This window comes from Bubalus bubalis, chromosome 12, assembly GCF_019923935.1.
Source record: "Bubalus bubalis isolate 160015118507 breed Murrah chromosome 12, NDDB_SH_1, whole genome shotgun sequence".
NCBI classification, from domain to species: Eukaryota; Metazoa; Chordata; class Mammalia; order Artiodactyla; family Bovidae; genus Bubalus; species Bubalus bubalis.
In genome coordinates this window covers 6,178,322-6,206,053 of record NC_059168.1, presented here as the reverse complement: position 1 = coordinate 6,206,053, position 27,732 = coordinate 6,178,322, and the positions used below count along the sequence as shown (strand labels likewise).

The window sequence follows — 27,732 nt, the reverse complement described above, 5'->3', positions numbered from 1 at the left end:
GTAGCCCACTGTGAGCAGTTCTGGTACATAACTTTTTGGGTTCAAATCCCACGTCTTCCACTTAAGCGGGTTTCCTGGGTGGCTCAGTGGTAAACTGAGCCCTGCCAGTGTCCCCCTGCCAGTGCAGGAGACATGGGTTTGATCCCTGGGTCGGGAAGATGCCCTGGAGAAGGAGATGGCAACCCACTCCAGTATCCTTGTCTGGGAAATCCCCTGGACAGAGGAGCTGAGAATGTTGGGCAAGTTGCTTTATTTGTCTGCTCAGCTTCCTCTTCTACAAAATGGAAATAAAGACGTCTAATTCCATAGGCTATAATGAGGTATAAATACGTTAATTATTTGTAAAATTCTTAGAAGCATAAAAAGTACCCATAATCCTAGTCCTTGTTATTATTTCTCCAACAAAACCTCCTAATCTGAACACCTTTACAGAACATTCTCTACCCAATCCCCTAGTCACTCTGAAGTTTATTGCAGTGGTTCATTCCACCTATATTTAATTGGTGGCAGCAGTAGAGAGGACGTTAAATAATTGAACAACATAATAAAGCAATACAAGCAGATCAATGTCAGATAACCCAAGGTAATATGCATTAGAGATTAATTAAGCCTGCTTGTGCTCGCGCGAGCCTGCCAATTTAGCTATAATGACTTAAACACTCCAACACTGAAAAGTTAGGCTCGCCTAATTTCCATTGCACTCACTAGTCAGCCTGTGCACTTGTCCTCAACAAAAAAGCACACGCTCAGGGTCCCATCTGCTTTCATCTGCCACGAGCTAACACCTGTTCAGCTGCACCCCTGGGGCTGACCCCCCTGGACAGTTCAGCTCAGTCCCTGCATCTACAGCAGCAACTCAAGTCAGCAGTCCCCACCGCCGCTTCCATCTGTCGCTCTTGTCCATTCTCCCGATGCTCAAAATAGTAAGATGCCAAGGCATGTCTTAAGAATAAAGGAAAAATTATACTGATATTAAATAAAGGCCATTCTCCTTAACCTGGCAACCAGTTCCAGTATTCTTGCCTGGGAAACCCATGGACAGAGGAGTCTGGTGGGCTCCAGTCCGTGGAGTTGCAAAGTCAGACACAGCTGAGCATGTGTGTGCGTGCGCACACACACGCACACACACACACAGTGTTCAGTTTAGGTCATATACTCAAGCATGAAAGCAAGGCAAAAATATTTAAAAATAAGTGACTTCAGCCAAAAGGTAAAGATGAAGACAGGTGGTATTTGGGTTTTGTTTGTTTGTTTTTTTATTTTGAGAGACAGAAGAAAAACATCTTTTCCTTGGTTGGTAATGGTTATCATTGAATTTATGGAGGATGGGTGAGATATGTACTTTGATTAACCTTGCATTCAAAGTCACCTTCTGCACATCTTTGTCAAAATATGCTAGCTTATGGAGATGGAGGGGGCACTGTTGAAGAAATCACACCAAGAAAATACATCTCTGTCAGTTTGAAAGTAATCATATCCGAGGATTTGCCCATCTTTCGAATATCCTTGGAGCTGAGGGTGGCATATTATCCTTGTTAGTCTGATAGGAAGGTTTGCTCAGGCAACTTGATGACTATCTGAGAGCCAACATCAGAGTCTGTGAATGTCTCATGTCAATTACTACCTTATAGAGTGTTAATGTACAGAGAAGGCAATGGCACCCCACTCCAGTACTCTTGCCTGGAATATCCCATGGATGGAGGAGCCTCGTAGGCTGCAGTCCATGGGGTCACACAGTGTCGGACATGACTGAAGCAGCTTAGCAGCAGCAGCAGCCGAGTATTAATGTAACCCATGAGAGTCTTCACAGACTTCCTCCTTTATATACTGGTCTGTTTGACCAGTGGTGGAGGGAGGGTCTGTGTGGGAACTTGAGCCAACTGTGTCGGCTCATAGGGTCAGTATCCATCTGGAAAGCAGCCAAGGTGACGAGCGTTACAGCTGCGAGGTGACCCGTGGGCACTTCACAGGCTCCCTCCTGACTTTCACAACTGATCCAGGCTCTCTGCGTCTGTTTTAAGTTTTAAGTTTTTGGCCGAGCTTCATGGCATGAAGGATCCTAGTTCCCCAACCAGGGATCGCACCCACACCTCCTGCGTTGGACGCACAGGATCTGCACCCCTGGACTGTCAGGGAAGCCCTCCCCTGTGCCTTTAATGGCAGCGTCGTCCCTCTCTGGCCTCAAACACCTGCAGTGCCCCCGTCCTTTTCCTCAAGGGAGCCACCCATCCCACTCTTGCGCCAGCCCCCAACACCCTCTCTTGTGCCATCCTGGGTTTGAGATTCCTTCCACAAAGTCTTCAGCAGTCCCTGCGTGCTCCCCTGGGAAGTCGGGGTCCCCTGCACTAGGTCCAGGGTGAGATGAGCCTGTGCTAGCAGAATTCAAATGGTGGGTCCTGAAACGGAAAAGCGTAACTTTCTCTTTTCATCTTTTCTTCTAAACTCCGCTTCCCTGCCCCACCCACCCCACAACAGCTCATCCAGGTATTGTTGGAGGATAAAGCCACGGAAAGCACCATCAAAGTCAACCTTCCTCTGGGACAAGAGACCCTCATAACCCTGACAGATGGACAGAAATTTGTGATCCACATCTCGGATGTATCCCAAAGCTCTGAGGATATTTATCTTACGGAAAGTAATGCTGACACGGGAGATTCTTTATTGGACTAGGACCTGAGAAAGCATACATTTTTTTCATTAAGGATAGAGTAAATGGTAACACTTTTGTATTGGTAAGAAAGAAGATTTTGTGTAAATGATAGAGGTAGCACTGTTTTCTGTTTATATGTATTTCAAGGAATTGGTTTTGATGAATCATATAAATTGATTTGGAGAATAATTTTTGCCTCTCTTGCCTTTATTCAGGGCTTTTGCAGTATTTCTGTGGGGACTTGAGAGAAATTTGAGAAATCCTGTTGGTAATAAAAACATGGATCATTCTCCAGTGAAAGATGAAGTTTGTAGAATAGCAAGTAGTACAAGCAGTCAAAGGCCCCTCATAATATTTTTCGTCCCCTCAGGAGTACCCTAATCAACATAGAGTTTGTAGAAAGATCCCTTCAGGCCTGGAGGAAGAGGGGAAAAACTCAATTATTTGATAGAGCTGTTAGAGTTCCTCACTGCTCCAATATAGCAGGGGTCCCCATCCCCCGGGATCTAATGCCTGATGCTCTGAGGTGGAGCTGATGCAATAATAATGGAAATAAAGTGCACGAGGAATGTAATGCACTTCAATCGTCCCCCAGGCCCCAGTGCATGAAAAAATGGTCTTCCAAGAAACTGGTCCCTGGTGCCAAAAAGTTTGGGGACCCCTGCTAAGGATCCCACCTTGGCTTCATTCACATGGCTCTTTTCTTAAAGTGATACAGAACTATGAACCCAGCAGTGTCTGCCACAAATGTGGATGTCCTGCTGATGCTCTGTTCCTCTCTAGCACAATCCCAAAAAACCCTGACACTGAGCATAGATCCCTGTTAAACCAGACCATTTTTATGTAACCAATTATGATACTTAAAGGAATTTAACAATTCATGCTTAACAATGTCTGGTAGCAGTGGAAATAAGGGAATGTTTTATTGATTCCTATTACATAAGAAATGAATTAAATTTCCTGAAATGCTTGGGAATTTTAAAGAAACATCAGAACTCTAGATCACTAGATTCATTAAGAATTATTCATCATTATGGTTTAAAAAGTAATCATGTTTTAGAGCCTTTACTACTACATTGAATATGTGATCTCATTTCTTAAGCCATCTGGGAGCAGTTATTTGTCAGAAGAAAAAAAACACACACACACTCAGAGGCCTGCATCCCTTGGCTTACTGTTCAGTGACTTCGCGTATCCTTTGCTCACATCTAAGCGGACAGGTGATGGGCTGAGTCAGGAAACAAAGGCAACGATAAGCTTTCTGGGTCGGGGAACAGCGAATTGTGTTTGCATACTTTGGGGTAAACTGATTAGCTGAGAGCTGGCAGAGGGCATTCATCCTTGAAAAGACCATCCAGGCAAGCAAAGAAAATTCCACTTGTCTGTTTATCTGCAGGGTTTGAAGTTAGGATAGGGGGTGGGCAGGGGGCGAGTAACAGAGAGGAGAGGAACGGGCTTCTGGGGCCCTCATCTGCTCCAGCTCTTGGTCTGGGGGTGGCCCTATGGCATGTTCGCCTTGTAAAAATGTGTTTCAAAGCTTCACATTTGCTTTGATTGCATTTCTGTATATGTTCTATATGACAACGTACTTTTTAAAACAGAAGTCTATGCATGTAGGGAGGGGGTGGGGGAGAGAAGGACAGGGAGTCTGGGGGTTAGTGAACTCTTACAAACTACTACAGTGAGGGCCGAGTGCTCAGTCGCTTCAGTCTTGTCTATTTGTGACCCTATGGACTGTAGCCTGTCAAGCTCCTCTGTCCATGGGATTCTCTAGGCAAGAATACTGGAGTGGGTTGCCATTTCCTTCTCCAAGGAATCTTCCCAACCCAGGAATCGAACCTGGGTCTCTTAAGGCTCCTGCATTGCAGGTGGATTTTTTACTGCTGAGCCACCAGGGAAGCCCATAAACTACTACAAACTACATATAGATATGTTATACTACTGTTATAATTAGGATCAATAAACAACAAAGCCGTACTGTATAGCATAGGGAACTATATTCAATATCCTGTGATAAACCATCATGGAAAAGAATATTTTAAAAAGAAGGTCTATATATGTATGATTGAGTCACTTTGCTGTACAGCAGAGATTGGCATGACATCACAAATCAACTATACTTCAATAAAAAGTTTAAATTAAAAAAAAGAAATCAGTACACACATTGTAGGAGAAAATGAGGCTAAGACGCACACAGGAGGCTTTGGAAAGCAACGAGGGCCCTGTATCTCTCATTCTCCATCATCGGCAGGTGCTCGGATGGTTCTGCTAATCTGGACTTGGTGAACCTGGGCTGGGCCCACTCAGCCAGCTGCTGTCCCTGACAGGCTCATGGGGGCTGGCAGGTCTAGGGTGGTCTCCCCTGGGATCCCTAGGCTCCTCTCCCACATCCCTCCAGCAGCCCAGCCCAGGCACATTCTCACAGCAGAGCTGGGGGCCAAGGAAGCAGAAATAGAAACAGGTTTTCATGCTTCTGTTTGCATCAGTGCCTGCCCCATGTTCCAAAGCAAAGTGGAGACGGTTCTAGGAAAGGGTGTGCACACAGAGGGGATGTCGAATGGGTGGATTTTTCCAATCTGCCATATCAAGGTCAATGCTACCTGCTACCCAAATCATTATCCCAGATGTTTGATTAGGGAGACAGTTTTGCAGGAGAATGACCTGCTCAAGGTCATTTGGACAACAGTGAGAGCCTGATCATCGGAACAGGCATCATCCACTGTGACATTTTGACAGCACTGCCTTCATGCAACATAACCTGATAAGAAACTTAGACATTAGCTCCTTAGTGCCGCGAAGAGCCCACAGTAGTTTCCGAAACAGTCACTTTAAGTCGGAATAACAATGAGAACTTGTGCAGATGGAAATCTCCCCAGGGCACATCACTGATCGTCACTGTGGTGCCTCCAGCGAGAGCAGCACATTGAACTTTCTTCACATAATTATAACAACTCCACCCACGGAGATCTGGGAACATGAATTTTCACTCCTGATGGTGAGTCGGAGGCCCACTAACACTGTCAGTGGATTTTCCTGAAACCAGAAATTTCATCTAAAATGTACAGTGATGTGTCCCAAAACTGTCATGCACTCATTTACCAGGTCCTTTTTAAATATGGGGGATCATCAAAGAACAAAAGAGGCATCTCCCTGCTCTTAGAGGATGAAGAAGTTCAGAACCCCAGAATGTTCCACTTTGGCATGGGGGCCCTGCAGGCTTCAAAGAAACATATTCCCTCCCTTGACTATCTATACTTGAATCTCATACTTTGGCCACCTGATGCAAACAGCCGATTCATTGGAAAAGACCCTGACACAGGGAAAGATTGAAGGCAAAAGGAGAAGTGCGTGGCAGAGGATGAGATGGTTGGATGGCATCACTGACTCAATGGCCATGAGTTTGAGCAAACTCTGGGAGATGGTGAAGGACAGAGAAACCTGGCGTGCTGCAGTCCATGGGGTCGCAAAGAGTCGGACACTCTGCAACTGAACAACAGCAGCCTTGACTACCTAAAAGAATTTAAAGCCAAGAAGAGAGTCCTCACCAGATATCTGCTGGCCCCTTTATTCTGAACTTCCCAGCTTTCAGAACCATGAAAAATAAATGTCTTTTTTTGAACCACCTAGCCTATGATATTTTGCTATAGCAGCCCAAACAGACTAAGACAGCCCTTTGTCCCACTATGAGTGACATTAAGAACTGAGATTGGTCAGTGGACTCAGGTGTGATGTGGACCAGGCTGATGCTTCCATTACAGGATTCCACATCAATATTTCATTTAATAATTTTTACATAGATTATTGCCGCCTATACTGATTGATCCATTCAGTTCTGTTCAGTCGCTCAATCATGTCCAACTCTTTGTGACCCCCATGGACTGCAGCATGCCAGGCTTTCCTGTCCATCACCAACTCCTGGAGCTTGCTCAAACCCATGTCCATCCTGTTGGTAATGCCATCGAACCATCTCAGCCTCTGTCGTCCCCTTCTCTTTTCACCTTCAATCTTTCCCAGCATCAGGGTCTTTTCCAGTGAGTCAGTTCTTCGCATCATGTGGCCAAAGTATCGGTCAGCATCGGTCCTTCCAATGAATCAGTTCAGTTCAGTCACTCAGTCGTGTCCGACTCTTTACGACCCCATGAACCGCAGCACGCCAGGCCTCCCTGTCCATCACCAACTCCAGGAGTTCACTCAGACTCACATCCATCAAGTCAGTGATGCCATCCAGCCATCTCATCCCCTTCTCCTCCTGCCCCCAATCCCTCCCAGCATCAGAGTCTTTTCCAATGAGTCAACTCTTCGCGTGAGGTGGCCAAAGTACTGGAGTTTCAGCTTTAGCATCATTCTTTCCAAAGAAATCCCAGGGCTGATCTCCTTCAGAATGGACTGGTTGGATCTCCTTGCAGTCCAAGGGACTCTCAAGAGTCTTCTCCAACACCACAGTTCAAAAGCATCAATTCTTCGGCGCTCAGCCTTCTTCACAGTCCAACTCTCACAACCATACATGACCACAGGAAAAACCATAGTCTTGACTAGATGGACCTTTGTTGGCAAAGTAATGTCTCTGCTTTTGAATATGCTATCTAGGTTGGTCATAACTTTCCTTCCAAGGAGTAAGCGTCTTTTAATTTCATGGCTGCAGTCACCATCTGCAGTGATTTTGGAGCCCCAAAAAATAAAGTCTGACACTGTTTCCACTGTTTCCCCATCTATTTCCCATGAAGTGATGGGACCGGATGCCATGATCTTAGTTTTCTGAATGTTGAGCTTTAAGCCCACTTTTTCACTCTCCACTTTCACTTTCATCAGAAGGCTTTTTAGTTCCTCTTCACTTTCTGCCATAAGGGTGGTGTCATCTGCATATCTGAGGTTATTGGTATTTCCCCCGGCAATCTTGATTCCAGCTTGTGCTTCATCCAGCCCAGCGTTTCTCATGATGTACTCTGCATAGAAGTTAAATAAGCAGGGTGACAATATACAGCCTTGACGTATTCCTTTTCCTATTTGGAACCAGTCTGTTGTTTCATGTCCAGTTCTAACTGTTGCTTCCTGACCTGCATACAAATTTCTCAAGAGGCAGGTCAGGTGGTCTGGTATTCCCATCTCTTTCAGAATTTTCCACAGTTTATTGTGATCCACACAGTCAAAGGCTTTGGCATAGTCAATAAAGCAGAAATAGATGTTTTTCTGGAACTCTCTTGCTTTTTCCATGATCCAGCGGATGTCGGCAATTTGATCTCTGGTTCCTCTGCCTTTTCTAAAACCAGCTTGAACATCAGGAAGTTCACGGTTCATGTATTGCTGAAGCCTGGCTTGGAGAATTTTGAGCATTACTTTACTAGCGTGTGAGATGAGTGCGATTGTGCAGTAGTTTGAGCATTCTTTGGCATTGCCTTTCTTTGGGATTGGAATGAAAACTGACCTTTTCCAGTCCTGTGGCCACTGCTGAGTTTTCCCAATTTGCTGGCATATTGAATGCAGCACTTTCACAGCATCATCTTTCAGGATTTGAAATAGCTCAACTGGAATTCCATTCCCTCCACTAGCTTTGTTCGTAGTGATGCTTTCTAAGGCCCACTTGACTTCACACTCCAGGATGTCTGGCTCTAGGTCAGTGATCACATCATCGTGATTATCTGGGTCGTGAAGATCTTTTTTGTACAGTTCTTCTGTGTATTCTTGCCACCTCTTCTTAATATCTTCTGCTTCTGTTAGGTCCATACCATTTCTGTCCTTTATCAAGCCCATCTTTGCATGAAATGTTCCCTTGGTATCTCTAATTTTCTTGAAGAGATCTCTAGTCTTTCCCATTCTGTTGTTTTCCTCTATTTCTTTGCATTGATCGCTGAGGAAGGCTTTCTTATCTCTTCTTGCTATTCTTTGGAACTCTGCATTCAGATGCTTATATCTTTCCTTTTCTCCTTTGCTTTTCACTTCTCTTCTTTTCACAGCTATTTGTAAGGCCTCCACAGACAGCCATTTTGCTTTTTTGCATTTCTTTTCCATGGGGATGGTCTTGATCCTTGTCTCCTGTACAATGTCACGAACCTCATTCCATAGTTCATCAGGCACTCTATCTATCAGATCTAGGCACTTAAATCTATTTCTCACTTCCACTGTATAATCATAAGGGATTTGATTTAGGTCATACCTGAATGGTCTAGTGGTTTTCCCTACTTTCTTCAATTTAAGTCTGAATTTGGTAATAAGGAGTTCATGATCTGAGCCACAATGAATACTCAGGACTGATTTCCTTCAGGATGGACTGGTTGGATCTCCTTGCAGTCTAAGGGATTCTCATGAGTCTTCTCCAACACCACAGTTCAAAAGCATCAACTCTTCGACTTTCAGCTTTCTTTATGGTCCAACTCTCACATCCGTACATGACTACTGGAAAAACCATAGCTTTGAGTAGACTGACCTTTGTTGGTTTTTTAATATGCTGTCTAGATTGGTCATAGCTTTTCTTCGAAGAAACCAGTGTGTTTTAATTTCATGGTTGCAGTCACCATCTGCAGTGATTTTGGAGCCCAGAAAAGAAAGTCTGTCATTTGTTTTCACTGTTTCCCCATCTATTTGCCATGAAGTGATGGGACCAAATGCCATGATCTTAGTTTTCTGAATATTGAGTTTTAAGCCAGGTTTTTCACTCTCCTCTTTCACTCTCATCAAGAGGCTCTTTAGTTCCTCTTTGCTTTCTGCCATAAGGGTGGTGTCATCTGCATATCCGAGGTTATTAATATTTCTGTCAGCAATCTTGATTCCAGCTTGTGCTTCTTCCAGCCCAGCATCTCTCATGATGCTTAAGTTAAATAAGCAGGGTGACAATATTCAGCCTTGATGTACTCCTTTTCCTATTTGGAACCAGTCTGTTCCATGACCAGTTCTAATTGTTGCTTCTTGACCTGCATACAGATTTCTCAGGAGGCAGGTAAGGTGGTCTAGTATTCCCATCTCTTTAAGAATTTTCCACAGTTTGTTGTGATCCACACAGTTAAAGGCTTTGCCGTAGTCAATGAAGCAGAAGTGGATGTTTTTCTGGAATTCTCTTGCTTTTTCTATGATCCAATGGATGTTGCAAAATGATGACTTTTTCAATTTTATGATTGTTGCTAACGTATTAGCTGGAGTTCATATAGAAAGCAAAATTTTCCCTCATCTACAATTTGGTGGTTGTTGTTCAGTCCCCTAGTCGTACCTGCCTCTTTGTGACCCTGTGCATTGCAGCACGTCAGGCCTCCCTGTCCCTCACCATCTCATGAAGTTTGCCCAGGTTCATGTCCACTGCATCAGTGATGCCATCCAGCCGTCTCATCCTCTGATGCCCTCTTCTCTTCCTGCATTCAATCTTTCCCAGCATCAGAGACTTTCCCAATGAGTCTGCTGTTTGAATCAGCGACCAAAATACTGGAACTTCAGCTTCAGCATCAGTCCTTCCAATGAATATTCAGGGTTGATTTCCTTTAGGATTGACTGGTTTGATCTTGCTGTACAAGGAACTCTCAGGAGTCTTCTCCAGAACAATTTGGTTACCTTGAAATATAATTCATAGAGGGAAGGCAGGATCAATGCTTGAGTTATTTTTGCTTTAAAAAAAAAATAAAAGTGGGGGAGGGATAAATTGGGAATTTGGGATTGACATATTCACACCAGTGTACATAAAATAGGGAACCAACAAGGACCTACTGCATAGCACAGAAAACTGTTTTCAATATTCTGTAATAGCCTAAATGGGAAAAGAATTTGAAAAAGCATAGATAGATGTGTGTGTATAACCAAATCACTTTGCCGTACACCTGAAACTAACACAATGTTGTTAATTAATTGAACTCCAATATAAAATAAAATTTTTAATTGTTTAGAATTATCTGGAAAAAGAAAAACTTTTTTCAGATTAAGTTGGATGTCCTAACAGTTTCCTAATGAGGGTTTGTTTTCAGTTGTTTCTAATCATTATTAACTCAGAGACGTGTGCACTCTCTACCCAGTTTCCCCCATACTAATTTACATAATTAGATTATAACATCAAAAGCCGGAATTTGCCATGGGTGCAGTCTGTGTGTATAGCTCTGGGACCTCCTCTCGCCTGTGGGCAACGAACCCCACAGTCAAGACACAGAACTGTGATTCCGCAGAGCCCCCTCATGCTGCAGCTGTTTACAGCCACACACCGTCACTAACCCTGAGCAACCTGCTGTTTCCCATTCCTACCATTTTGTCCTTTTGAGAATGTTACGGAAATGAAATCATACAATACGTAACCTTTGAGACTAGCTTCTGTTCTCCATAGGATGCTTTTAAGATCCACCCAAGTTGTTGCATGTATTAATAGTTTCTTTTTAATGCTGAGGGGTATCCCATGGTATGGATACACTGCTGTTCATCCACTTATTGAGGGATATTTGGATTGTTTCCAGTTTGGGGTTATCATGAATAAAGCTGCTATGAACAGTGGTGTATATAAGATTTTGTGGGGAACAAAATTTTTCTATTTCTCTGAGATAGATGCTCATAAGTGCAATTGCTGGGAAGTATGGTAAATTGGTAAATGTAAGTTTAGACTTTTTTTTTTAAACTGCCATCATTTTTCGTTTTGATACTTAAATTATTCCATCTTTTCCCAGTGGAAGATCTTTCAAGTTGCCTCTTTGATATGTTCAATTGGTCTTTTCTAGCTGCTGCTGCTTTTCTTTCTTTCTTTCTTTTTTGACTCAAGAAAACATCCCAGGCTCCCCTTGTAAATCTCCAGCCCCAGACTTTAAATTGTGCTTTGTTACCTTTGACTGTGTGCCTCTCATTGTCCTTAACAAAGTATTCATTAGCGAGAAGTGATGGGTAAGCAGCAGACCTACAATCTAATTTCTCCTATTACTAGTCAAATCTGCTTGTAAATATACCAAGGACCAATTTCCGGCAACCAAACCTCACATTATTTGCTAGTAGGGGAATACTTTTCTATAACTACACATACATGATGGTTCAGGATTGTTTACAATACACAAATCTGAAACCTGTGGGAAATGTTACTAAGCCACGTGACTGAGCTCCAATTCCAAACAGTTCCTTTGCATCATTTAGCGACCTCATGGAGTCATATATTCCCAGTAGGACTATAACATGGCACACACACACACACAAATCACTTTGGAAAATGGTTTGAAAGTGTTTCTTTCTGCTTGGGCTGTCATAACAAAATGTCATAAACTGAGTGACTTAGAAAAGAAATATCTGTCCCTCCTGTGGAGGCTGGAAGTTCAGAGATCAAGGAGTCAGGTTTCTCATGAAGGCTCTCCTCCCGTTTTGCAAATATCTGCCTTCTGGCTGTGTCTGTACATGGGCTTCCCCAGTACATAGAGTGAGGCAGGGGTATGGGCACTCTGACTCTTCCTTTTCTTAAGGCCATTAAACCCATCAAGACCTAATCTAACCCTAATTACCTTCAAAAAGCCCCACCTCCAGATACCATCCCATTAGGGGTTAGAACTTCAACATATGAATTTGGTGGGCACAAATATTCAGACCAGAACAGAAAATTCTGTATAAAATTAAACATATATCTATTCTAGGACCCAATGATTTCATTCCTAAGTACTTACCCAAAGGAAAGAAAACATATATTCACAAAAAGGCTTGTAAAAGAGGGCTTATAGCAACTTTAGTCATAATAGATAACACCTGAAAACAATACTGATAACCATCCATGGGAGAGTGGATAAGCCAGCTTCAGTGTATTTACGGTATTCATCTAATATACCACAGACTGACGGCTTAAACAACAGAAGTTTATTTTCTCATAGTTCTAGAGCCTGGCAAGCACCAGATCAGGTACCAGCTGGTCTGTGAGGCTTGTGGGCTCTCAAAACTGACAGCTGACAACTCAAAGGCTTGAGAACCAGAGGAAGCAATACAGTGGGTCCCAGCCCGAGTCCAAAGGCTCCAGAACCACGAGGGTCCATGTCCAAGGGCAAATGCACAGGGTGTCCCGATCAGGCAGAGAGCAGATCGGTCCTCCCCCTGCCTTTCTGTCCTGTTCAGGTCCTCAGTGGATGATGCCCACTGCATCAGTGAGCGTGATGCTCTTTATTCAATCTGATTCAAATGCTAACCTCTCCCAGTAATACAGACACACCCAGAAATAACATTTTACCAGCTATCTGGACATCTCTTTCTCCATCAGAGCTGACACATGAAATGAACCATCACCACAGGCCAAAGACAATTTGTAACACAACACCCAAAACCGGGAGCATAGGAAATAAAATTAATTCTTATGAATCAACACAAGAAAACACAGACAACCCAATAAAAACAGACAAGAGGTATTAACAGGCATTTCACAAAATGAGAGTATCCAACTGACCAACACATGTATGAGAAGGCAATGAGCCACATGAGCCATTAAAATAGAAATGAGTTATCAGGGACTACTTTGGTGGTCCCAGGATTAAGACTCCACCCTTCCAATGCAGGGAGCACAAGTTCGATGTCTGGTTGAGGAAGGAAGATCCCACATGCTGTGTGGCACAGCCAAAAAACAAAAATCAAACATTAAAAAAAAAAGAATTATCATTACTCATCCATAGATTGCAGGGGGTGGTTAGAGAACCTAACAGTAATATGCCGATGAGAATATGGAGCAGCAGAAACCACCACACACTAATGGTAGTGATAAACTGATACAACCGTTCAGGAAATCAGTGTGACGTTATATAATAAAGTGAAACACACTCGTGGCCTAGACCGCAACTCCACCGCAAGATACATTCTCTAGAGAACCCTTGTGTGTGCGCACCTGGGCCTGAGCTTGGCTTCCTCCCAAGAACTGAGTCTAAGAAGTGGACTTGACGTAGGTGCTCGCTCTGGGATGTGGTCCTGCAGAACCGCAGTGGAGGGCACTGGCCAGAATTACAGGGATATGGCAGAAGGAGAGCCACTCCAGGGGAGCATCACTGAGCCGCTTACCACTGTGTGGAACCGGGGCTCGGCCCTGTTGGAGTTTGGGTTCTTTACTTCTTGGAGTTTTAGATGAACTGGTGGCAATGCTCTCCTGTCACAGCCAAGTGTAAGACGACCACGGTCCTTACAGAGCAAGAGGACAGGGCTTTGGCCTCAGAAGACTTGGTAAGACTAATCTTACCATCCCCCTTCGCTCAGCTTCCTCCTTGACCAAACGGCAACCACCCCTGCCTCTTGTCTATTTCACAGCTCATAGCGCTTGCTTCACGCCACACACTGGCCTAAACCTCTCCGAACATGAACCGCTTTCATCCTCCCATCCCTCACCCCCGCGATGGTAAATACTGTTTTCTGTGTTTCCTAATGAAGGAACCGGGCACAGAGAGGTTACGTGACTCTGCAGGGCCGCACAGTTGGTGAGTGGAGGAGTGCGCTGAGCCGGGACCTCAACGGCCCCGCGTCGGGCTGGAGAACGCTGTGCCATCCACCGGGAAAAGGAGCGCAGCCCCGGCCGGGCGCGCAGGGAGGACTGCGCACCGCGGCTGCAGTGCGTGCGGGAGCCCCACCTCCCAGCGCAGCGCGCGGCTGCGAGGACCGCCCGGGGCCCCACCCCGGCACCTGCGGCGGGGGCGGCGCGTCCCTCTCGGGGTCCCCGGGGCCCCGCGCGCTCCTCAAGATGTCGCGGCGCCGCGGCCGGCGGCCCGGGCCCCGCCTGTCCTGGCTGCTGTGGTGTGGCGCCCTGCTGTCTCCGGCCGCGGGCTACGTGATCGTGAGCTCCGTGTCCTGGGCCGTCACCAACGAGGTGGACGAGGAGCTGGACGGAGCCTCCACGGAGGAGACGCTGCCCGCGCTGCTGGGGGACTCGGGCAGCCTCTGGCAGCGGAGCTTCCCGGCCTCGGCGCACAAGGAGGACGCACACCTGCCTCCCCCGGAGGGCGCCGCCCGCACCAGGCCGCCCCCCGCGCCGCCCGGGATGTTCTCCTACCCGCGCGAGGGCGGCGCGAGGCTGCGCCCGGGCATCGCCCGCTTCCTGGCCCACGCCAGCGCCTGGGGCTGTCTGGCCACCGTGTCCGCCCATGAGAAGGTAAGCCGCCCCCGCCGGAGCCGCGTGCGGGGGGGTGCCTGGCGCGCCCAGGGGACCCGGAGAGCCTGGGGCCACTCCCGTGCTCCGATCCAGGTCTAGCAGACGCGCGCGGGGGTCTGGATCGGGGTGGACAGCGTGTAATTAATGAAAGCAGATTTTGCTTCGGTTACCCGGGCAAACCGGGGGCGGGGGCGGGGGTGCGAGGGGAAGGACTACAAGCAGGCTTCCTACCAGGTGCACGAGGACCGAAGCGCGGTCTTGAAATGGCCAAAGAGGGGGTGCAAATCACCACGCCTGACCAGAGACCTGGACAAAAGACGCCAGAGCCGCCTTTGGCATCACCAAGCAGCACAGCTAGCCCCCTCCCCACATCCAGCCCCATTCCCGCCCACCGACCAGAATTGCCCTGTCCCCTGCTGACGCCAGAACAGTGGCTTCGGTGGAAATTTACATTTAAAACAATGGCATTCGAGAACCGTTCTGGAAAGGAGGCTTCCTGTGCCGAAGCTGTGAGTGCTGGAGCGCTGTCACCAGCTGCAGCTCTCCTCCTTCAGTTCACAGGCTATTTTATTCACCTGTTAGACATGATTCCACCTGAAGCTGAAATAACATGGATACTTGATGAGGATGTGGCATTCCTGCATGAGTACCCTCCGTAAAGCTTTTAGGGCTGTTGAGATAGATGTAAGGAGTCCAGTGGTGGTCCAGGGGTTGGGACTTGGCCTTCCCCTGCAAGGGGTGTGGTTCCATCCCTGATGGGCAGCTAAGATCCCACCTGCCTTGCGCCCAAAAAGACAAAAAACAGAAGTAATATTGTAACAAATTCAGTAAGTAAAAACGGTCCACTTAAAAAAAAAACTTAAAGAGACCTATGGCAAAAACGATCACAATATTGTAAAGTAATTATCCTCCAATTAAAATAAATACAATTTTAAAAAGAGATAGCTGTAAGGGTTTTATTCAAATTACAGGGCAGTAATTTGAACCCCTATTTATTTAATGCAAAAAAAATTTATTTTATTATGACATTTGTAGGTCATGGGGTAGGGCGGCAGGGGAAGGTTCTGGGCCCAGATCCGGGTCTCACCAGCTCCGAAACTGTGACTAAGTCACTGGGTCCTTCTCTTCGCTTTTCTCATCTATGAAAGTGTATTGGACTAGGTAGTTCTGAAGGTCCTTTTATGCTTTGGAAAAAAAAAAAGAATCTAAATGACAACTTTATTCTGATGATGGAGATGATCGTAACATCTCTCGCAGCCTTCAAATAGTTTTCCACAGCAATATCTTATGCTCCTAAGACACACCTTCAGAGGATATGAAGCTGATCTTGGTTTAAAACATAGATCCCTTCCGGCAATTAAAAGTCTAATGCCAAAGTATTCAAAGATATTATGACTTTCAACATCCCTTTTCTTAGCCTTGTGAGTAGTTCCCTTTTCCTCTATTGACATTTACACCAAGTCCAATAAATTCAGAGAACTTTTACTACATGCCTGGCATGTGTGCCCAGCATGACCAGCCAGTGTGTGAATCAGTTCAGTTCAGTCACTCAGGCGTATCTGACTCTTTGCAACCCCATCACAAAGTTTGTGAATGACCAGCTGAAAACAGGATCTGGTAATGACATGTTACCATTTTGTAGGATTTCTTCAAAGGTTAAAGCCACCCCTTATCATAATTCTACATACTGTTGTTAAGTGATACTTCAAAGACAGCCCCTGAGTGCTGAGCTAAGTAACAATGAGAATCACACTCTATAAAGGGTAAAGGTCATGATGCTGGACCCAGCAGGGCTTGGGAAAAACCTGAGAAATATTTGTGTGTATGTCTGAGAATTTCACCTGCTGTACTGAATGATCGTGAACAGAAATTGCTTTTGCATGCTTCTGTGTCTTCCTTGAATCTAATAGGGTAAGAAACAAATTCCCTTAAGTTACTGAATTATATGACTGAAATATTACTTACTACAATAAAATATATGAGTGATAAGTGAGGAAGTGGTAGAACCCTAAAGCAAACTATAACAGAAAGTTCCTGAATTCCAAAGACCAGGTAAGATGTGAGGTTTAAATTCTATCCCCAGAATTGCCAAAAATTTGGGGCAGGTGGTGAAGGCAGTGGGATTCCCGGGGCAGCTTGTGAGAAAGGTCTTTGGTAACCCTTCACCCCTCCATGAATTTCATTGCCTTTCCCCCAAATAACTTTCAATTTAATAGAGTGGTTTTTTAATTAGTTTTTTATTTTGTCCCTTAATTTTTGGTTTGCTTTAGGCCATACCACATGGCATGTGAGATCTTAGTTCCCGGACCAGGGATCGAACCTGGGCCCCCATGTGGAAGCATGGAGTCCTAACCACTAGACCACGAGGGAAGTCACAATACAGTGTGTTTGCTGTTTTTCTGAAGCTTCAAGAATTCCCTCACCACTCCCCATCCACAGGTGCCACTGCTAAGCTCCTCTATAGAAATCATGAAGCCATCAACGGGCAAAGGGGATAGATTGGAAACCACTCTGCCTGGGTTTATGACCTGTCAAAACCGTGGTGATGTCATGCTGCTGTTGCATCCCCAGTGCTCTGTTTTCTGGTCAGAGACACAGACTTAGCTCCCAGCTCAAGTCAGTCCACAGCCCTGTATTGAAAAGGCCCTTTTTTTCCCCCGTGATGTTTTTTAGATCCCAGGCCTGCCATTTGGGACCTGCCTGCCCATCAGCGATGGCCCCTTCGACAACAGTACTGGGATTCCTTTCTTCTATGTGACACCCAAGGACCTCCTGGTGGCCGATCTGATGAAGAACCCCATGGCCTCGCTCCTGCTGCCGGAATCTGAAGGAGAGTTCTGCAGGTAGGCAAGGGCCTTGGCCTCCCTCACCCAGCTCCTCTACACAAGGCAGGGAGGTTGTGGCGTTCATGGTGCCCTGAGATGCAAAGCCATTCCTCACCACTCGGCCAGGGCTGTTTCTGGTTCTGGCTCTGGGTCTCACCAGGCTCCAAGACTGGCCAAGGCACTGGGGTCTCTATGCTGCTTCATCATCTATGGAATTAAGTGATGAACTAGGTAGTTTTGAAGGTTCTTTTTTGTTTTGAAGCAACAACTTCATTCTGAGGATGGCAATGATTGTAACCACTTAGGCAGCTCCCAAATGGTTTTTCATGTTTCTGTTTTATGTCCCTAAGACACACCTTTGGAAGACATGAAACTGAAATGTGAAGCTGATCTTGGTTTAAAATACAGATCATTTCAAGCAATTCAAAGTCTAGTGCTGGGGGGATTTCCCTGGTGGTCCACAGGCTAAGACTCTGAACTCCCAGTGCAGGGGGCCTGGGTTTGATCCCTGGTCGGGGAACTGCATCCCGCATGCCACAGCTAAGACCCAGCGCGGGCAAATAAATAAACAAATAAATAAAATATTTTAAAATATATTTTTTTAAAGTCTAATGCCAGGGACTTCCCTCGTGGTTCAGCAGTTAAGACTCTGTTCTTCTAACACAGGGGGTACAGTTTGATCCCCAGTTGAGGAATTAAGATCCCACCATACCAAGGTGCACGGCCAAAAAAAACAAACCTATAAAAGTCCAGTGCCAGTGTGTTCCAGATACATTGGCAGCATATGTTGTAAGAATGTATTATAAGCCGTGGAATCAGATCGATAGAATTCTGCCATTCATGAGGTGTGTGATTTGGGGCACAAAGTTATTGAACTTTGGGAGCCTCCATTTCCTCATCTGTGAAATGGAAATAGCAATTTCTACCTCCTAGGGTGACGGGGAGGGTTGGAAAGATTAGAGTGTCTTGCACAACACGGGTGAATAAATGACAGCTCTTTGCTGTGATGGCAAGGGTGGAGGCGGGGAGGAGGGTGGAGAGGCAAGAGCCAGTGGATTGTCCCCCAGGAACAGGCTGCATGGAGTCTATTTCTTGTTTTTCTACCTGCCCCCATGAGGCATGCGCGATGAAGACCCAGAGTCCCTAAAATCACTTTCTCAAAAACTTTCTAGGGACTTCCCTGGTGGTCCAGTGGCTAAGGCTCTACACTCCCAGTGCAGGGGGCCCGTGTCTGATCCCTGGTCTAGGGAACTGGACCCCACATGCTGAAACTAAAAGACTTAGCAAAGCCGAATAAATAAATAAATATTTAAAAATAACTAAATGTTACTTCTTTTTAAAAAGACAACTCTCTAAAAGAAAGGACAGTTAGGCAAAAATGGAACACTATAACTCCTTTGTCTGAACTAAAAATGTGGTGCTGCTAGGGAGATGTCTGCACCCAGCTAGCTTCTGGAGGGTGGTGCATGGAAGGGGCACCCCCACAGGAGGAGCAGAGGTGGCTGGAGACCTCGGGAGAGTCCCTTCGCCCCCGGAGCCTCACTTGTCTTCACCTGTAATGTAGTGATGCTTTGGGAACTCAGGTAAAATTCCTCCCAGCTCCAAAATGCTGTACTTCTTTATGCAAAGCATGAAAAACATACTTAAGTGAACAGATGTCAGTTCTTAGGGGGCATGCTCAGTCGCTTCACTCATGTCTGACTCTTTGGGACCCCATGGACTGTAGCCCACCAGGCTCCTCTGTCCATGGGATTCTCCAGGCAAGAATACTGGAATGGGTTGCCATGTCCTTCTCCAGGGGATATTCCTGACCCAGGGATGGAACCCGAGTCTCCTTCATTGCAGGAGAATTCTTTATTGCTGAGCCACCAGGGAAGCGCTTCTTTGGGCGAGGGAGGTGGTAATAATCAGAACAACAATGCACCATAAAATGCAGCCTGGATAAGGCCTTGTTGCTTATACCCCACCCCCACCCTTCACCCCTCTCCCCACCCCCCGACCCCCCCCCCTCCCCCGCTCCCTGCCCCACCCCGCTCCCCACACTGGAGCTGACAATGGAGATCCAGCCAGCCAGCCGGAGGCAGTTCAGCTGACCCAGTGCTGTACCTGGGCATCTTTCAAAACCCAGACAAGATCCACAAGATCCTAAGATTCACCTGCCTAAACGCTTTCATTAGGAAAAGATAACAAAACCCTGAATATAGCCTAGGAGACCCTGCCTGGGAGCTCCACCTACCTCTCAGAATAAAAATAATGCCTGATCCCTAATAGTTAATATGATCCCTAATAATTAAGTTAATGACCCCTAATAATTAATAATTGACTTAATATGTGATTTAGGCCCTCCTTCAATGCAGGAGACACAGGTTCGATCTCTGGGTTGAAAAGATCCCCTGGAGAAGGGAATGGCAACCCACTCCAGTATTCTTGCCTGGAGAATTCCATGAATAGAGGAGCCTGGTGGGCTACTGTCCATGGGGTCACAAAGAATCAGACAAGACTGAGTAACTAACTCTATTAAGTGAGAGTTTTAACCTGAAAACTTGTCATCTAAGCTGATGTATGTGTTTGGCAAGTAGCTCAGAAGTCCTTTTTTAAAATTTGTGATAATTGACATGTTGATTTGATACATTTATGTATTACAATATGTTACCCCTGCAGTCCTAGCTAACAACTTGATCACATCACATAATTATCATTTCTTTTTTGTGGTGAGAACAGTCTCCTAGCAACTTTGACATTTATAACACAGTAATGTTGAATATTCATTGGAAGGACTGATGCTAAAGCTCTAGTACTTTGGTCACCTGATGCAAAGAGCCGACTCACTGGAAAAGATTCTGATGCTGGGAAAGATGGAGGGCAGGAGGAGAAGGAGCGACAGAGGATGAGATTGTTGGATGGCATCATTGACTCACTGGACATGAGTTTGAGCAAGCTCAGGGAGATGGTGAAGGACAGGGAAGCCTGGCATGCTGTGGTCCATGGGGTCGCAAAGAGTCAGACACAATGGAATGACTGAGAAACAACGTTGAGTATGATCACTGTGACTTTAGATTTCCAGGACTTAGTCATCTTCTGACTGCAAATTTCTACTCTTTGAGCAACATCTCCCCAGTTCCCAAGCCCCTAGGCTCTCATAATCACCACTGAATCTGTTTCAGTGTGTTCGGCTTTTGTAGCTTCCACATATAAGGATATCATGCAGCACTTGTCTTTATCTGACTTAGTGTAATGCCCTCGAGGTCCATGCATGTCGCTGCAAATGGCATTATTTCACTCTTTTTATGGCTGCATAATAGTCCATTGTACACATGTGCTATATCTTTATCCATTCATCTGTCGACAGACACTTAGATTGTTTCCATGTCCAGCTATTGTAAATAGTGCCGCTGTGAACTTCAGCATACATGTATCTTTTTGAATTAGAGCTTTTGTCTTTTCCAGATATATGCCCAGCAGTGGGGTTGCTGGATCATGTCATAACTCTATTTTTAGTTTTTTAAGGAACCTGCATACTGTTCTCTGTAGTGGTGGCACCAATTACATTCCCACCACCCGTGCAGAAGGGTTCCCTTTTCTCCAAGCCCTCCCCAGCATTTATTATTTGTAGATTTTTTGATGGTGGCCATTCTGACCAGTGTGAGGTGATATCTCACCGAGGTTTTGACCTGTGTTTCTCATAATCAGCGATACTGAGCATCTTTTCATGTGCCTGTTAGCCATCTGTATGTCTCCTTTGGAGAAATGTCTATTTAAGTCTTCTGCCCATTTTTTGACTTTGTCTTTTTGACATTGAATTTTATGAGTTGTTAGTATCTTTTGGAGATTAACCCCTTGTCAGTCATATCATTTACAAATATTTTCTCCCAGTCCACAGGTTGTCTTTTTATTTTGTTGATGATTTCCTTTGCTGTGCAAAAGACTTTTATGTTTGATTAGGTCTCATTTCGGAGAAGGCAATGGCAACCCACTCCAGTACTCTTGCCTGGAAAATCCCATGGGTGGAGGAGCCTGATAGGCTACAGTCCAGGGGGTCGCAAAGAGTCGGACACGACTGAGCGTCTTCACTTTCACTTTTCACTTTCCTGCATTGGAGAAGGAAATGGCAACCCACTCCAGTGTTCTTGCCTGGAGAATCCCAGGGATGGCAGAGCCTGGTTGGCTGCCGCCTATGGGATCGCTCGGAGTCGGACAGGACTGAAGCAGCTTAGCAGCAGCAGCAGCAGCAGGTCTCATTTGTTTATTTTTGTTTTTGTTTCTTTTGCCTAGGGAGACTGAGCTAAGAAAAATTGCTGCAATTTATATCTGAGAATGCTTTGGCTATGTTTTCTTCTAGGAATTTTATGGTGTCATGTCTTCTATTTAGGTCTTTAAAACACTCTGAATTTGTTTTTCTGTGTAGCGTGAGAGAGTGTTCTAACTTCACTGATTTATGTGAGACTGTCTTTTCTCCATTGTATATTTTTGCCTCCTTTGTCAAAGATGAGTTGACCATAGGTGTATGGATTTATTTCCGGGCTCTATTCTGTTCCATTCATCTATTAATACATGTATGTTTTTGCCGGTACAGTTCTCTCGACTCCCATCTCAGGCCATATTGAATTGAATGCTATTATCCTGCACTGTATTCTCTTGGGCTTCCTAGGTGGCTCAGTGGGTAAAGAATCCGTCTGCAATTCAGAAGATGCAGAGACGTGTTTGATCCCTGGGCCAGGAAGATCCCCTGGAGGAGGGCATGGCAACCCACTCCAGTATTCTTGCCTGGAGAATCCCAAGGACAGAGGAGCCTGGCGGGCTGTGGTAATAGGGTCACAAAGAGTCAGACACTGAGCGACTAAGCACATGTCCTCTAATCTGATCTTCTGCCTCCCTCTCTAAGGAGCCTTGTGTTTACACTGGGCCCATCCAGATAATCCAGGATAAACTGCCCATCTCACAGTCATTAACCTAATCGTATCTATGAAGTCCTTATTGCCATATAAATAACAGTCATACGTTCTGGGGACTAGGACATGGACATCTTTGCAGGGAGGCTTTATTCAACCCACCACAGATGGATGTGCAGTTTCAGTGCATTTGCAAGTGTGGAGAGAACATGGTAATTCATTCTGATTCACGCTAAGGCTCTTATTGGTATTTTGAGGGTTCATGATTGTTCCTGTTTATAATATATATGGTTTTTAAATATAGATATTAAAATGACTCACATGTGATATGCAATCAATTCATATAAATTTTAATATATTCTTAGCACGGCAAAATGATAGAGAAAGGTGGAAACTTCAGACAAATGGGTTGTAAATTGAATGGTCCTGTGAAATCGTGATTTGCCCGTTAGAGTGAACTGTTCTTGGCGTCCCTGCTGCTCTCCTGCCTGGAAGTGGACCTAGCTCCCCCTTTTGCATGTCTTGTCCCTCTGCACATGTCCCTCTGGAGTCTATTGAATCACAAGACTTGATGCTGGATCAGAGAAAATCCTAGCCCAAGACACACACAGAAATGTAGCAGCCTGTCCTACAAAGACACATGGCCAAGGCTTCCAAATGACAATGATTTCATCCCAAGAAACTCAGAGAAGCCATGGATAAGAACATCAAACTGCAGAGTGGAAATGGCATCAACAGCATAAAAATGGACCAACTTGTTCAGAGTCTCAAAAAATAGAGGCTGGAAGGGCCTGCTGCTGCTGCTGCTAAGTTGCTTCAGTCGTGTCCGACTGTGCGACCCCATAGACGGCAGCCCACCAGGCTCCCCTGTCCCTGGGATTCTTAAGGCAGGAATACAGGAATGGGTTGCCATTTCCTTCTCCAATGCATGAAAGTGAAAAGTGAAAGTGAAGTCGCTCAGTCATGTCCAATTCTTAGCGACCCCATGGACTGTAGCCCACCAGGCTCCTCCATCCATGGGATTTTCCAGGCAAGAGTACTGGAGTGGGGTGCCATTGCCTTCTCTGGAAGGGCCTGCAGATGAACCCAAATAACTTTCAGTTATTCCAGAACAGACTGTTGAAAAAAAAATAGTGTTGGACTCCCTGGTGGTCCAGTGGTTAAGGTTCTGTGCTCCCAAGGCAGGAGGCACAGGTTCCCTGGTCAGGGAACTAAGATCCCACATGCCACATGACAAAAAGCAAAAATAAATAAATATAAATATATATATTGGGCCAAATATTTAAAAAAAGACTATTTGAAAAGAAAAAGTGACTCTTCCTGAAATCAATTTGCTCCCCTCCATTATCACCACCACCTCAACTTCAGTCACACAGAGATGCACAAATGCAAAATCGGCAGCAGTCACTATTAAAAATCTTTAATAGTGATGTTTTCTTGCTCCATTAGGAGCCAAGGAATGAAGTTAAGCTAGAGTCGGAGGTCAAGGAGTAGCAGATGGTGTCTCAGACTAGGGAGCCTGTGTACATGCTAAACAGGAAACAGGAGGGGTTATGGAGGCCTCTGGAGGTTCAGGGAGGCAGAGCAGGTGGTTCCTTTGTGCCTGCTAACACCCCCAGATAGGAGAGTGGGCCCCTAAAAACCCTGGACTGGTCCAGACAGAACAAGACCATTCAAGGATTCCAAACAGTACCAGCAACATCTCTTCCATTATTTTGCTCTATAACCCTTGTAAGATGTAATATTTTGTCTAAAGAACAGATAACAAGCTTCAGGGAAAATTCATTCTCTTGCCTTTTCCAGCTTCTAGAGGCTCTCTCCTCTCCTGGGTTCAGCCCCCGCTCCCATATTCACAGCCAGCTATGGCCAGGAGAGTCTTTTTCCCATCACATCACTCCAACCTTCTCTTTTGCCTCCCTCTTCCATTTTTAAGGACCTTTGTGATCACACTGATCCCAAGTTGATAATCCAGGTCAGCTGATTAACTCCCCTTGGCCATGAAAGGTGACACATTAGAGAGTTTGGAGTGGACATGGCAATGGCACCCCACTCCAGTACTCTTGCCTGGAAAATCCCATGGACGGAGGAGCCTGGTAGGCTGCAGTCCATGGGGTCACGAAGAGTCGGACACGACTAAGCAACTTCACTTTCACTTTTCACTTTCCTGCATTGGAGAAGGAAATGGCAACCCACTCCAGTGTTCTTGCCTGGAGAATCCCAGGGACGGGGGTGCCTGGTGGGCTGCCGCCTATGGGGTCGCACAGAGTCGGACACGACTGAAGCAACTTAGCAGCAGCAGCAGCAGCAGCAGCAGTACACACTGCCATGTTTAAAATGGGTAACCAACAAGGATCTACTGTATAGCACAGGGAACTCTGCTCAGTGTTATGTGGCAGCCTGAGCGGGGAGGGGAGTTTGGGGGAGAATGGACACATGTATTTGTATAGCTGAGTTGCTCTGCTGTGCACCTGAAATCATCACAACATTATTAATTGGTTATACACCAATATAAAACTAAAAGTTAAAAAGGTAACACAGTCACACGTTTCAAAGATTAGTATGTGGACTTTTTCAGGGGCTATTATCCTGCCTATCATAGGTGGGAAGGAAGTTATATGATGTTTAGAGGGGTTACCTACCATGTAAATGAAAAGCTTTCAATTTACCTATTTAAACACATTATCTTCTTTCTTGGAGAAGGAAATAGCAACCCACTCCAGTTCTCTTGCCTGGAGAATTCCATGGATGGAGGAGCCTGGTAGGCTACAGTCCATGGGGTCCCAAAGAGTCAGACACGACTGAGCGGCTTCACTTTCTTTCTTTCTATAGTTCCTTTTGGAGAAGGAAATGGCAACCCACTCCAGTGTTCTTGCCTGGAGAATCCCAAGGACAGAGGGGCCTGGTGGGCTAAAGTCCATGGGGTTGCAAAGAGTCAGATACGACTAAGCAACTAACACACACACACACACACACATGTCTTTTCTAGCTGGTGTAATCACCACCAGTGGAGATGCAAAATGCTCCCTTCTTAAATGCAGTGTGTTCTTCTATTATGACTTACTTATGAATCCTCATTTCATTGCTTTCACGAAGGAGCAACTTTGTGGGGGAAAAATGGCTTTAATAGCAAACATATTCAGTACAACTGATGACAGTCTTGTCGGGTATATGTAAATTTAGTTCCCATTTACTATTTTTACTTTCTCCTATCCATCTCAGGTTTTTATACAAACTTCAATGTCAATTCAGTGTTTACAGCTGTTATGTAGATTGCCTCCCATCCTTCTTTCATCTTAGAAAAATTCACAATTCAGCAACAACAGTTTTGCAATGTCAAAACCACCATGAATGGTAACACTTTCAAATGGTACACAATGTTCTCACATGAAGCAATTTATGTGGGCATGGCCACTCTTTCTCCTGTTATGATTCAACAGGGTGTGTAATAAAGAAAAACTTGAAGGCAGGTGAAAACAAGTTCCCTAAGTATAAGCAAAACATGTGTTTTGCTTAACAAATGTACCTTTCTCAAGTTAATGTTATAATGGACAGGAATGAGTTCTGACGAGTCAAGCCTCAAAGCCGCCGTTTTGTGATATACACCATCTTTGAAAAGAGCATCCTCAGAGTCTCCTTGGTCATCTGTACCTGGGGTCCCAAGACCACCCTCAAGTTCCTTGGAAGAACTCACAGGACTCAACAGCTCGTGGTTTATTCCAGTGAGAGGATACAGATCAAGGTCATCAAGGGCAAAAGGTGCATGAAATGAAGTCCAGGAAAAACCAGGCCTGAGCTTCCGAGGGCTCCTTCCCACTAAAATTTCAACACAGGGATGCACTTAATCCTCCCACAAATGATGTGTGACGACAGATGCAAGATATCGCCAACGCGGGATGCTCACCTGAGCCTTGGTGTCCAGGGTTTTTATTGGAATCCAGTCACTTGGCAGTTTCAACATCTGCATGATTGGTCTTAGCTACTCAGACTCAGGGCCCAGGAGGTCATGACCCAGCATGGCCCAGGGCCGCAGGCACGAAAACATGCTTATGAAGTGGGAGATCTCAAGGGCTCGGAGGCATCTTCGAGGAGCCAGTCAGGGGTTGGTTCTCCTGAAGACAGGCCTTTCAGAACCCAGGTCTGCCGAGTTACCCCTTCACTGCCCACCAGGAGACAATGGTATGTGACCGTTATTATTTTTTTTTTTTGGTCTTTTTCCAGCTTTATTGGGGTATAATTGACAAACCTATAAGATATTTAAAGTACACACCCTGATGATTTGATATACATACACATTGTGCAAAAATTCCCACCACCTTACAGCCAGTAAGGAGAAGAGTAGAGAGAGTCCTTAAAAAAATAAAACTAGAGCTACCATATGACCCTGCAATCAGGGCATATATCTGGAGAAAAACATGATCCAAAAGGATACATGCACCTCAGTGTTCATTATAGCACTGTTTACAATAGCCAGGACACAGAAGCAAGCTAAATGGCCCTCAACCAAAGGATGGATACAGATGTGAAAGAAAATGTGGTGTGTGTGTGTATATATATATATATATATACAATGGAATGTTATTCAGTCATTAAAAAGAATGATATAATGCCATTTGCAGCAACATGGATGGACCTAGAGTTTGTCATCAAGTGAAGTAAGTCAGAGAAGGAATAATATCGTATGATATCCCTTATGTGTAGTATCTAAGAAAAAATGATACAAATGAACTTACTTACAAAACAAAAAATGACTCACAGATTTAGAGCATGAACTTATGGTTGTGGGGAGTGGGAGGAAGGAAGGGGAGAAGGGATAGTTAGGGAATTCGGGATGGATATGTACACTATATTTAAAATGGATCACCAACAAGGAAGTGCTGTGTGACGCAAGGACACACAATGTTACCTGCTCAATGGAAGGCTTCCATGGAAGCCTGATGGGAGGAGAGTTTGGGGAGAAGGGATACATGTATCTGTGTAGCTGAGCCCCTTTGCTGTCCACCTGAAACTATCACAACATTGTTAATTGGCTGTATGCCAATACAAAATAAAAAGTTTTTAAAAATCCCACCATGCAGTTAATTAACATATCTGTCACCTCCTGTTTATCTTTTTTGTGAGAACATTCAAGTTCTCAGAAAATTTCAACTATACAGTATAGCATTGTTAACAAGAGTTGCCATGTTATAAATTAGATTCTCAGATTTTCTTTACCTTGTAGCTGCAAGTTCATACCCTTTTACCAAACTCCCTATCTGCCCCCCTAGCCCCTGGAAACCACTTTTCTGCATTACATAATTGTAATATTCAAAGAATATAGAAATATATAAA

General features: G+C 45.1%; 2 protein-coding genes across 3 annotated transcripts in view; both read left to right on the top strand.

The window, feature by feature from the left end:
- Positions 1 to 2,982, top strand: part of RFX8 (regulatory factor X8) — a 51,157-nt gene extending 48,175 nt beyond the window's left edge. The window contains exon 15 of the mRNA XM_044925678.2: positions 2,476 to 2,982. Coding sequence (XP_044781613.2) covers positions 2,476 to 2,670 — 195 coding nt within the window. The 3' untranslated portion in view covers positions 2,671 to 2,982. The remainder of the gene's footprint in view (positions 1 to 2,475) is intronic.
- An 11,002-nt stretch (positions 2,983 to 13,984) lies between these two features.
- Positions 13,985 to 27,732, top strand: part of CREG2 (cellular repressor of E1A stimulated genes 2) — a 28,806-nt gene continuing 15,058 nt past the window's right edge. The window contains exons 1-2 of one of the 2 annotated variants that reach the window (XM_025260723.3): positions 13,985 to 14,690; positions 17,364 to 17,533. In XM_025260723.3, coding sequence (XP_025116508.1) covers positions 14,283 to 14,690; positions 17,364 to 17,533 — 578 coding nt within the window. In that variant the 5' untranslated portion in view covers positions 13,985 to 14,282. The remainder of the gene's footprint in view (positions 14,691 to 17,363; positions 17,534 to 27,732) is intronic. The other variant, XM_006071930.4, reaches the window with a different exon arrangement.